The sequence below is a fragment of the Danaus plexippus genome, chromosome 26 (assembly GCF_018135715.1).
Source record: "Danaus plexippus chromosome 26, MEX_DaPlex, whole genome shotgun sequence".
Taxonomy (NCBI): Eukaryota; Metazoa; Arthropoda; class Insecta; order Lepidoptera; family Nymphalidae; genus Danaus; species Danaus plexippus.
The window spans coordinates 184433-197854 of record NC_083554.1 but is presented as its reverse complement, the minus strand read 5'-3'; the positions used below and the strand labels follow the sequence as shown (position 1 = coordinate 197854).

The 13422-nt window shown below is 35.5% G+C and overlaps 1 protein-coding gene across 1 annotated transcript; it reads left to right on the top strand.

The window, feature by feature from the left end:
- The first annotated feature begins 6254 nt into the window (after nucleotides 1–6254).
- Nucleotides 6255–11398, top strand: LOC116774310 (septin-2). Its single transcript, XM_032667005.2, has 9 exons — nucleotides 6255–6373; nucleotides 6706–6823; nucleotides 7133–7275; nucleotides 7413–7599; nucleotides 8200–8318; nucleotides 8549–8741; nucleotides 9169–9332; nucleotides 9739–9876; nucleotides 10219–11398. Exons 1-9 carry the CDS (start codon nucleotides 6341–6343, stop codon nucleotides 10384–10386), a joined length of 1263 nt encoding a protein of 420 aa, XP_032522896.1. The 5' UTR covers nucleotides 6255–6340; the 3' UTR covers nucleotides 10387–11398.
- The last annotated feature ends 2024 nt before the right edge of the window (nucleotides 11399–13422 follow it).

The window sequence follows — 13422 nt, the reverse complement described above, 5'->3', positions numbered from 1 at the left end:
GGTCACAGCTCACTCGGTACTTACCCATCACCGGGACAAATAATATGCGGCACGCGTACAATAACATACAACTAACCCAAGACTCAGTCACTTGTTAGTTTATATCTTTTGTCGTTACTATGATATAAACTATCTGCATCTGACCAATTAGAACATAGAACAACACTAATCATGTTATTGGAGACCCTGGAAGTGACACGATAGATACTACACATGCTAAAAGGAGCCGCCGAGCCACCCGTCAGCAACGCTGCCAATGATTTTTTTAATAATATGTTTAATATTTATCATCCTTCATAGGTGATTTAAACACTCTCCTTAATCACAGTACATGAATTAAAATGTATTATTTATTTTGAAATCTCGAGGTGGCTTAGGGGTTAAAGGCCCGCATCTCGTGCATGAGGGTGCGGTTTCGAAACCTAGCAAGTAAGTACCAACAAGATTTTTCCGAGTTATATGTACTTTCTAAGAGTATTTAGACAACAGTGACAGACGGTGAGGGAAAACATCGTGAGGAAGCCTGGACTTATTATTTCGAATTATAAGTGAATTCGCCAATCCGCCATAATGAAGCATGGTGATTAACGCTCCAACCTTCTCCATCTGAGAAGAGGCTTTAGCTCAACAATGGGCTCCGATAGTGGGATGATGATGTATTTTAAGTCAAGATTAACATATTTTATTGTCATGTGAAGGTGAGGTTGAATAATCTCTAGTTGTTAAAAGTAAATGTTCGGAACGTGAGAGTTATCCCGGTTACAGTAAGGAGCGTGTACCCGGATATTTGCAAAACTAATAACTATATGCCTCCTGCGCCCGAGGTCCCGAGGCAATCCCCGGGCCCGGGTCACCGTTAAGACCCTAACATCTGTTTACTTGGTAATCAGGATCATTATTTAACTTACACGCTTACGAGAGTTAATTTACGATCACATGAAGGTAGATCATAGGATATCGGCGGCGGGATAAGATATGATGTAAAATTTATTTACATGTCGTTTATTTACAAGTGTTTTTATTGGTAACATCCATACGTAAATCATAATATACTCGAAAATTCCCGAACTTATTGTCGTATCTTCGTCTCCACCTCTTATATGAAATATTTTTATTATTTAAATATCATAAGGTAAATATCATACCTATATAAGTTATGAATACACACAGGGCCACGTCAGGTGTTATAAATGCACCCTAGCGTAAGCCTCTGAAGGATCGATCGTCGTCTGACCGACTGGAGCTGGTCAGAGACGCCGCGGAAGGTCAAGCATTATCGTCATTATTTAGTGATTGCGCTGCCAATGTTTTGTTATTTTCCATTGTTTAATAACAGAAATTAAAATAACCGCTGACCATAGGTCTCCATTGTAGCCTGAATGAAAACCATTTATACCAAGTATGAACATTGTGAACCTTATTTTAAAGTTTTTTGTTCTGTTTTATAACAGTTACATGGTATGAAAAATATCCAATAAATAACAAAATGCTTCGCTTGTAGTAAATGAAGTTATCAAGTGTTATCGCTGCATCACAAGGTCGCCCGCGCCGTCGAGAGATGCTCTGAGAGTTGAAACTGTTGACGAATAAAAATAAATCTCTCACAATGAGGTTTTGCTTTTGTGAATTCTGTTTTAAGTCGTTGTTGTTTAATACACACACGTGTTATAAAATGTAACTGTAGTCAAATGTACGATTGAACAATCTTGTACGTGTCGTATACCAAAGACCTTCAATAGAAGTGTAAATAATTAAAATGAGAAAACCTCATTTCGTACGTCACATAATTACCATATGGAGAGTGCGCGTCACACACAACATAAATATTAATGTTATGATTCGAATCGACGAACAAAATATTATACGAGATACAGACAAACATAAAAACTATGTCCGAACACGGTCCCACAACCCACTGTAGTATTATGACATCGTTTTATTTAATATTTCTATTGCACAACTTAAATCCCTAAAAATTATTATAACTACAACACTTTAATATCTTCATAATTCAGTAAATTGCTTATTGAGTCAGTAAGTAATTACCTAATTATAATTTGGCTTTATTTTCTTTTATAATATAATATTTTCAAAGCTTCACAGATTTTAGGAAGTGTCTCTGGTGATAATAACTCCACGTCAGTAACGAATAAAGCCCTTCCGTGAACCAGCCGAGCGTGAATGAAACGGTGACATGAGATTATACCTGCGGTTGTATCGAGGCTGACCCTAACACACTTATAATATAACGACTATGATGGACATTTGGAGTATATACGAAATCGAAACTAACATCATCATTTTGGACTCAGTCAAGTTATGACTCATACTGTACTGTCAAACAAAGACGAACACACAAGCCGAATCAACGGCACACTGATAAATAATACAGACAATAATATTATAGCGCAAAATGTTAATAGAGTATTGTTACGGTTATGGAAACATATACAAGAATGAATTATGGAGTTGTGTGCATTGTGAGCGCAGTCATTTGCTTGAAACAAAGTTTTATATTTGGATATGGACATTTTCAAGACTTATGGTCGGCCTGACAGTATATATAAGGCATTGCTATTAAGTATCGTTAGGCGTCAACACTGGATTCAATATCTACATTAGAGACACAGCACTCGAGACGAGTTCTCGATCTGCCATTCGTCTCGTCACATTTCTATCACAGATACGCGACATGTTCAGTGCTCCATATGTTATAGTCCGTCATATAATCACTATAGTTTCCCCGTTACTTACTCTGCGGTCTTAGCATCTTTCCGTAAATGAATTAGTTTTAAATCCTTGCGACCTCATCCTATAACAGTGTGAGAACAATAGATGTATTAGAAGTACATTACACAACTATCTTTATGACAATAATAATTTATTTTATTTCTATAATAATAAGTAATTAATGATTCACAACCGCGAAGCATCAAATAGTAGATGCTTGTTGTGGTAAGGAGACGTTCGTACTCAATCGACACATCAGAAGCCGCCTTTTTGATGGGATTTCAGGTAAAATGCAATCATTAACTCTAGCGACGGAAGGTGACGTGGCTTTATACTTTGAATTTGAATTAAGCCCAATTGTACTATTGACTGAACCAATCACTGTCTTATTCTAGATTGTTAAAACGAAGTCTATATTAACGTATAAGTAAACGTTTCTTGCTTGTTTCAGTTACTATTTCCTTCCGTATCAGAGAACTATTATTTCGTTAACCTAAATTTTTAAATCTTTATTGTATCCTGCCGATCACACCTTGTTCCTCACTTCAAAGTGGGGAAAGTATACATACAATACAGTACAGTTGTTAATGGTAAACCGCTCTATCTTTGACTGTAGTCTACATACAGTAAGCATTTAATCCAACGTATTATCAAAATTAAACAAGTTACTTTCTAAGGATAATTTAGAATTATTATGATAAAATATATAATACACAGGAATTAATAACTTGCATTTGTATGGGAAACGATCAGAACTGAATTCAATGTTAAATATAATTGTAAGTTAGAACAGATATTGAGTAATTTTCTACAATTAGTTGTATGAATAGCTAAATCGAGTGTTTCCTAGATGTAATGAAATCGCAAATTAATACAACCAATGTTATTTGTAGTTTTAAAGTTATTAAATATAATTTTAACAATCTATTTATGCAATTATATTAGTATTACAGAGATTCTTAAACGCCTTAAAATCGAAGCATTGGTTTTCAACTATCGACAACACGGTCGGCGTACGTGAATTGACTTTATGGTTATTGCAATACTTTGTTATAGAGACATTTTTATCATCGTACCAAAATAAAAAACATTCACTCATTTTAAGAAACTGTAAAACAATACATATACGAAGCATATTTATACTCAAATTATAATAGGAGGTTAGACAATAATTCGTTCTACATGCGCCATAAATAATCTGTAAATGGACATTCCTCGTATAAACTCCATGGGGTCACGCAATAAAATCAACTTTCCTCTGACCGGCGACCGGAGCGTCCTTAGTTACGTAACCGTTTCTTGTTTGAACTTAGCGTGAAGGACAATGGAAACGCATTCATGTGTTGACGACAGCTTATTTTATTGCTATGACCATATAATATGTTTTATAACGTATAACACAAACGACGTCCGCATCAGGAGCGGCTTCACACACACTTCATAACTCGATAAAGACATTACGGAATATCTTATAGGACGCTACTTTCATGTAACCCCTACAGCGGAAGGACTTCCTCGATTCAAATGTGAATATTATTAGCGTATGTTCACTCGACTTGTGTGTTGGTGTATCGATTTTTTTTCATCATTATTGTGTTCGATACAATTTGATTCAAACAAAAAGAAAACGAACCACGTTTTCTATTTGAAGTCTGTTTTAATATTACTTTGAATATTTTATTGAGTCCTTTGACAATTTAAAAACATAACTGCTCCATGTCTCATACAAAATGAGACGATAACGTATTTAAAGATAACAATCCACATGTTAATTGATAAACACAAAATGAAATAAATGTCCATTCTTAACTGATACTGGATTATTGAATATTTACTGACGTACGACAGTTCAGTAAAAGAACACTCAGTTTGTCCTTAAAATGTTGTATACATTCTCAAAAATAAATTTGTATTATTAAACACATCGCCGAAGAAAGTATAATATTCTGCTGTGAACTGATAACGAGCGACTTTATTTTAATACGGTTACACGAGTTCTTTAATAGCACACCATTAAAATAAATAACGATGTTTCGAAATGATAAACACTTTGACAAGTAGTGTTAGTGTGTATTGTATGTTTTGCATCGCTCATCACATATACATATTTGTATTTCGTCACAAGTTTTATTTATTATACTACAATCAAGAGATAACAATCACCAAAACAAAATTAAATTGATTAGGAGCAAATAAGTGAACGATCGAGGAGCTAATGCTAGAACCCTGATTGACTTCTCTCCTTGCTAAAGTACTTTGTAATTTAAGTTTTAAGAGACGTTGTATTCATTTAGATAATATAGGATGAATTATTCTCTTTACAAAAACATTTAGTAAATAAAAGTCTACACGGCACGAGCTCAGCTGCTTCATTATAAGAGTAGTGTGTGAACAACGTGTCAAACGACAATGCAACGATCAAAACAAACAGCTCGCCGGCCGCTGTCGCCGGAGCCGCGGGCTCCTCCTGACATTCCCGACATAACACGATCGATAAAAACAATCAAAATAGACGCGACACTCTACAACACTAGATTTACTGCTGATTCCATTGTTAAGGTAAATCTAATAAGGTCCACTTATTAATGTTTAACGATAAAAATTCGCTTACAACTCTTCCAAGACGAATCTGATAAGACTCGAAAATTTTTTTACCTGCAAATAGACTGGTAATATTTGGAGTACTTACCAAATGAAGTACAGTGTTGACCACCTCTCGGTTGGTTACCTGTCCAACTTCAATCAGACCGATGAGAACTGCGAATTTCAGGCTATCGTTGGTCGTCATCCTGACGACTTCTTCAGGTCTTTTAATGTCACTAAAAGGTGGTGATTTTAGATCCACCATGGTTCACAAGGTCACAATTCACTTATTCACAAGATTTATTATTCACTCACGACGAAAAAAATCAAGAAAACATCATTTCATCGGCTCACATGATAACGCACCAATGTCGCTTCTGCCATTTTGGATTTCTTCGGTGTTGCTAACAATAACATGATGGAGACTTAAAAATTACCCAGAAAATCGATAGCAGATAGAATAATATAATTTAAGCACTGCTTATTCTCTTTAAGTACGATAAATCAATTCTTTAAATTTTTAAGTCATTTTAAAATTTCCTTTACCTTGAATATGTATTATTTTTCAAAGCTTTAATAAGAACCCCTAATTATCTTAAAAGTTGATAATATATTTATTTATCTCAACTAGATAGAATACTCTATACATACATTTTTATTTTTTTAATCATTTCATTATTTTAAGAAATAATATATAAATATATATTACCCTTAATTTTTGGTAAATATTTAAACTTAGCAATAGTCCTGCAGAACTGCCAACTTACATTAATAATTACAATAAATATTCAAATTGGATATTGTTTGGATATTACTAATAAACTTAAAAAATCCTATTTATTCTTATCGTTGTTACTTTTATTTTAATCTTTAAAACTTTAACTTTCTACGAAATCATTATGGTATAGTTGTATGTCTTGAGGCCTGAAGTTGCTGCATATAACAAATGTAGGGACTGGGAACTTCAAAATTAAATTTAGACAAACTTCACTCAGTGTTAGTCACTATCTGTCGTAGAAAGGATAACATGGCGGCTATCGATACTAACGGCCCTGTGAAAGTAAGTTTTATTATTTTTCAAATTTAAGTACAAGGAATAGCAAAACAAATATTAAATCTTTTTTTATATATATCTTTACTGTTATATGTAACTAAAGTTAACTTTAACTTGTTTTATTATTCATTTCAAAAGTTGCAAAACCTGGGCGTTCTCCATTTGTTTTTTGTGTTTATAAAATGCAATCAGTGTTTGTTAATTCGTGAATAGTGGAATGGAATGTTATCCTATTGAATAACATTCCGTTTACAAAAAACAAACAACGGACTATAAAATTGTTTGTACATTAATGAAGCTGTGTATAGAGTGTTTACGGTTTTTCTGATCATTAATAGATTGAACCTGCAATGCGTACCCTGAAGTTGTCAGGGCATGTCGGTTTCGACAGTCTGCCAGATCAGCTCGTTAATAAGAGCGTTCAGAATGGATTCGTATTCAATATCCTGTGCATTGGTAAGTAATGAATCACTTGTCCGCTATCCACCGGCTGCATTAATCTGTTTACTCACTAATTACGTGTTCATTGCTTAAGTTTGATATGGCCCGTGCTAATATTAACTCATAAAATTAATTGATACACTTGCTTAACTATACAACAAATATTCTTTGTTTTGTTTAATTATAAGTCTTTCCTTATAAAGTTAATTACAATATCTATTCAGTAATTATATTAATAGCATTGTTTCAATCTAGTTTATTATAATGTTAGATTTTCCTTAAATATTTGTAGTACTGTAGTAACAAATATTGCAAACTGTAAAGGTGAGACTGGTCTGGGGAAGTCGACTCTGATGGACTCACTGTTCAATACTAACTTTGAGTCAACTCCAAGCCCCCACAACCTACCTACTGTAAAGCTGAAGGCTCACACATATGAACTGCAGGAGAGCAATGTCCGTCTTAAGGTGGGAGTATAGTTCAATCAGGTTTAGCTATGTTACTTTGTCCACATAAGTTGAAAACAATAAAAAATTTTATCATATTTAAAATAATTGATTGGATTAATATTTACCATAAAGAAATCTGTGCTTCAATATTTCAGCTGACCATCTGTGACACCGTGGGTTATGGAGATCAAGTTAATAAAGAAGACAGCTTCAAAGCGGTGGTGGATTATATCGACGCTCAATTTGAAGCCTACCTCCAAGAGGAGCTGAAGATCAAGCGCTCTCTACCATCCTATCATGACAGTCGTCTTCATGTCTGTCTTTATTTTATTTGTCCTACAGGTTAGTTTTCATTTTCCTATTAGGCAACTGTGTGTTTTCCTCAAAGATATGTTAACAGAGATTCTAGTAAGTTTTCAAAAAAATGTTTTTTATATATTATAATACTCGACAATTTAAACCTGGTTGTCATCTAAATTAGTTAAATATGTCTTACTACTGCATTCATTTATCGTTTAGTATGTATGCGGCATGTCCATGTAGCATCAGAACACACACAGCATGTGTGACCCCAAAGTGACTACCAAATGGGAAGTGAATAATGATTAGTAGTTCAGTGGGACGCGACGTGATTGTTTATTGTCCTTGACTTTCGATTATACAAACTAGAGCCCATCCGCCATTAAATATATTTATAAATAATAATGTAACTGTATTTTTTAAAGTTTGAGATTGTATTTTAAGGGAAATATATTGTAGTCTAAGATTACAAACAGTAACGGTGCATAATACATACACAGAACACTTACTTTACAGGACAAGCGGTGTGCTCCTTTCGTTGATTCATTGCAGGCCATTAATACTTTTTACATTTACTCATTCACTAAATATCAAACTATTTTGTGAATATTTTATACTAAAATGTTTTAATATTGTTTTTAGGCCACGGGCTCAAGTCCATCGACCTCGTGTGTATGAAGAAGTTGGATACTAAAGTGAACATCATTCCTATCATAGCCAAGGCTGACACCATATCAAAGACTGAGCTGCAGAAATTTAAGGTTAACTCAAAATTAAAAACTTAATAGTTACTTTTGCTTTAACTTACTAGTTTTCCACATTTTTTAATAATTATACATATTTGTAATAGGAATTAATAATACACTAAGATTATCGCCCAAATGGAATAATATTGAGCTATTTAGGAGTCCCAGTCAGGGGTTCCTGGAAGTCGTAGATGTGAGTAGGAATTTTGAATGTTATTTATTTAATTGTCAAACTGTAATTCCAGTCGAAGATAATCCAGGAGCTTCAGGCCAACGGAGTCGAGATCTACCAATTCCCTGTGGACGACGACTCGGTGTCGGACGTGAACGGTGCCATGAACACACACATTCCCTTCGCCGTGGTTGGCAGCACGGACTTCGTCAAGATAGGAAATAAGACGGTGCGGGCCCGCCAATACCCATGGGGAACCGTGCAAGGTGAGGCCGGACACGAAAACATACGTGCCAGGGATCTTGTTAAAATTTTACAGCCTACGCTGTATAGACTATGTTAGATAGCTCTCACGACAAGCCATGGGTTATTTATCCAGAAATTTCGTGTAGTTCTCGCAGGACCACGGCATAATCGTAAAATTATGTTTGAGGTCACGTGCTCGGTGTATAGATGCCGCTTCCGGTTGGTTACTGTATAATATATATTTATGTAACAGTATTCATTTCTCTCTGACGCTAATTCCGGAACTCACTCGGTCGATGTCAATCGTAAAATTTAGTGTTAGTAGAAAGTGTATTATTAGTAATAGAAAACTAACTATCAGTCGAACTAAAGAGAAGTAACTTACATATAATGTTATTGAACTTGTTGACATATTATTGGAAAGCTCTATACGGTACATGTTTACAGTTGAGAACGAGTCTCACTGCGATTTCGTGAAGCTGCGAGAGATGTTGATCCGCACCAACATGGAGGACATGAGGGACAAGACGCACGCCAGGCACTACGAGCTGTACCGGAGAAGGAGACTCGCTCAGATGGGCTTCTCAGACGTAGACGCTGACAACAAACCTGTGAGGACGAGGAGTATAGTAGCATGGGACTCGGACAGATAGGATGTACACACATACTACACAGGGAACAAGTACATTCTGAACTGGCAGTGTTATATTATAAGAAATAGTAACATGTTGTTTAAGAAATGAAAAGACTTACACAGCTACTTTATTATGATTTCATCTGAGACTTGGAAAGTACTCAGCTCACACTAGTCCACACATCAGAGTCCGTCGACCGAGACTCATCTCTGCCATTTATAATTACACACAGAATCAATAAACATTTAAATGGACGTCAGGCATTTGTTTTCTTATTCAGATTTGTATGCATTAATGAAATGCCCATAAAAAATACTCGTCTCCTTAAATTACTCTAAGATTATGTGTGTCATTTCAATGAGATGTTGTTTGTCTGTTCCAGGTGTCATTCCAGCAGACGTTCGAACAGAAGCGCAGCGCTCACCTACTGGAGTTACAGCAGAAGGCGGACGAGGTGCGGCAGATGTTCGTCCAGCGGGTCAAGGAGAAGGAAGCCGAACTCAAGGAGGCCGAGAAAGAGGTGTCTCATATACATATATTATTACATTTTAAATAAATCACATGTACACTCACCTGTTCCATGTTTGGCAACAGGTTTGAACCCAAGATTTACATCAGTATTTATTAAAGAAATGTCTTTAGAATGTGCTGTCGTAAGGGACAGTCCCTATTAATATACATAATGAAGATTCATGTAATGGAATGTGTTGGTTGTACATGGTATATATTGTATATCATTTGAGTGTTGTGTTCTTGACGGGTGCTTATTTTGTTTCTTGGGAATGATTTTTCAGATATCTATAGTTTTTAATATTTTATCTTTATATTATAACTAACCTCTCTCCCACTCATCCGTTTCCAGCTTCACGCCAAGTTCGACAAACTGAAGAAAGAACACACAGAGGAGAAGAAGCGCCTGGAGGAACTCCGGAAGAAGATAGAAGACGACACCATAGAGTTCAACAGAAGGAAGGCGCAGAGTGCACAGAGCACGCACACACTCACACTGGGCAAGAGCAAGAAGAAGTAACGCCGCCCAGCAGACACAGAACACATGCACAGATACAGCACAGACCGACAACACTGTGTTTACATTGGATTACCTGCGTCTTGTATGTTTGCCAAATTCGTATATAATCAAATGTAACATTTCTCTTCACTACATATTTTTATGGTAAAAATAGCGAGTGATACCCGACGAGGACAGTCAGCACATTAACTTTGAAGCACGCGTCGCGGGCTGTAACGTGGCACACCTCTAGTTTATGTTCCGTGACAGCCGGCTGACCGGCCTGCATGCCGCGGTGTGTGAAGGTTGCAGACCGAGGGGTTTCTCCGCACGTATCCTTAATAAGTCGGAACATTTTATACCAAAATATATTTTATTCCTTAGAATTAGTCTTCATTACTGATAAGATAGTGGTTAGTGCTTCTGTGTAATCGATTAATGATAAATGTATTTTTCAATATAACGTTGAATGCTTATCGAGATGCTTTAAGGACTATAGAGGTTTGAACGAAACTAACTTTGGTTATGTTTGAATAGTTTATGAATCGCCCCTAGCTAGAGGCGAGTTCGCCGCTATATAACATTAAATAACTTAGGTATAAAGTAACATAGGTATTAGTCGTCAGTTGCCGCCATCAGAGGTATATTTGTTTACTGAAATCAAATAATTGTCTGACTTTGTGTGAAGTGGTTGGATCGTGAGAGTTTGATATCTGGATTACATTCCACAACACAAGGGAGGCGATGTTTATAAATATTTACTATCAGTATATGTTCAATGCCTCGGCGAGGCTCCCGGCGAAACTAAATTCCTTAATAACAACGATTAAAAGTAGTGATGTCGTAAAGTGAATAGTTCGTGGCTGGCGGCCGGCGGGACAGCAATAAGGATTTGTAACATCGTGTGAGCTCTCTTAACAGTTTTGGATTCATTCCTCTTAGTAATGTTTGTACTCTGTCTCCTCTCCAGTCTGTGTTACAATGATTTGTATTATTTTATAGATATTATTTAAATAAAACGTAATCTATTGTACGTGTTTATTGTATCTCCGCGGCCAGTCCTGCTCAAGTCCAGTAAGTTTTTTCTTTGTTCAGTATCTATTTGAAACTGGCTCATGTCGAGTGAGTTGCACATATTAAAATATTTCTATAATGTATTATTCTTAAAAATGAAAGAATCTTACTCTTAGTCTCAATTTGTGTAATTGATAACACTAGTTAACAATTTTTCTTTTTCTCTATAGCCCGCAATATATATTTTTTTCAATGTCAATAGGAGATGTTCTTTCTATCCAGAGTATATTTTATTATTCGTTCGTTAGCTACCAACTATAATTAGGTATCTTGTGTCACATTTTTTGAAAACATCGAGTAGTAAGTGACACCAGAGTTCTGTAATCTCACAAGAAGCTACAACCGGTACACATGGAGCGTTAATCTCATTCGTTCATCAATTTAGCATTCATTTAGGTTATTGAATGAGAACCAGGAAAAAGTGCTATACTTTTTCAATCGCTGGACTGAGTGTGTCAGTAAAAACTGTTTTTGGCTTTTCCAGATAATTTTACCGAAATTATTAATAAGAGCACAACATTCATCTGAGGTATGAAAACGGTGTAACTGTGTGTCATTTTATCTCTAACAGACTGAAATAGGGGGAAAGAGTAAATCATGGCCATATTTGGTGTCAAGGGAATTAGCGATCGACGCAAGACATCGTAAATCATTGGTTTATATCGTTGTAACAAAATCGTTTGGTAGGAGATTTCTATTTAAATGTACATATTTTAAGAATATTTTGTTAAACCTATCTCTACAAAAAGTAGCTGATATTTCTCAAAGTTTTTTTTTTTACAACTGTAGGTACGGATATATTTTTATAAACGAAAAAAAATAATTACAATTTAAATATTAGTTTTTCATACAAAATTGGCATAATATTTAAACTTAGTATCTTACAGTAATGGAAGTTACGAATGTATACCTAACTTGACAAATTAGGTAATTAAAATATTTTGATTAAATGTTCTAGCAACATTGGTTAAGTGATATCAATATTGGGGCTCTAAAGGACTCGCATCCACACACCAGAGCCGTTAAAACATTAAAAAAAAAACAATATTAAAACAATATTGACTACATTTTATTATAATAAACTAATTCGCTTAACACGGTGTGTTGTAATTGCTCAAGAGTTACATATATATCAAACTAGTGAAACAGAGAGCGGTGACGGCAGAGTGTACGTTATGGGGGTGAACATCTTGTTGTAGTAGGTGTACCGCCGTCTGTGAGGAGTCACTGACGCTCGCATCGGCACCACGGGCTGGGACTCCGGCGTCGACACTACCATCTTACGACACTGCAGACAATATACTTTTGTTCAATATTATTTAACAATAATAAATAAGTGGACAATCTTTTACATCCTCGTTACACAATCTTGTACTCAACTTTGTAGTGTGCAGTGCTTTGTCTTTCCATATAATAAATTATCATCTGTATAGTAGCTGGCACGTAACTTGGCAAGGTTTTGGCGTAGTGGGGATAAGTTTGCGAATGTATACTGAGTACAACAAAAAGTGGTCTTTTGATTCTTATCAATAACAAAAACTCGTAACAGAAACAAAAACAATGAGTTTAATTTAAGAGCTCGCAAGTGTACTCTGGAACGAACATCCGATCACGCGCACAGGATGGTGCCGTCTTGTTCCTCGCGTCCCTCATGATACCTATAACCTAGGATACCTAAAAATCGTATTCTTCGCATCTATCGTCTCTAGCCAAGTTACGTGCCGGCTAGTTTACCAATGATTAAAGAAGTGTGTATTGTAGACGTATGTAAATACATTTTGCATTATTTATGGTGTTTTAAGAATTTTTTCGTCTTCAAACTTTGAGTATTAATATTAATCTATATGGATTTGTCATCGAACACAAGTATTTCAGATATGAGGATATTGACCAATGGGTGTCAAGATCTGTTTTATACGTATGCTGACTCGGTCTTTTTAATTTTATACTTTAATAGAGGCATTGTCTCGTATTGAGTTGCTG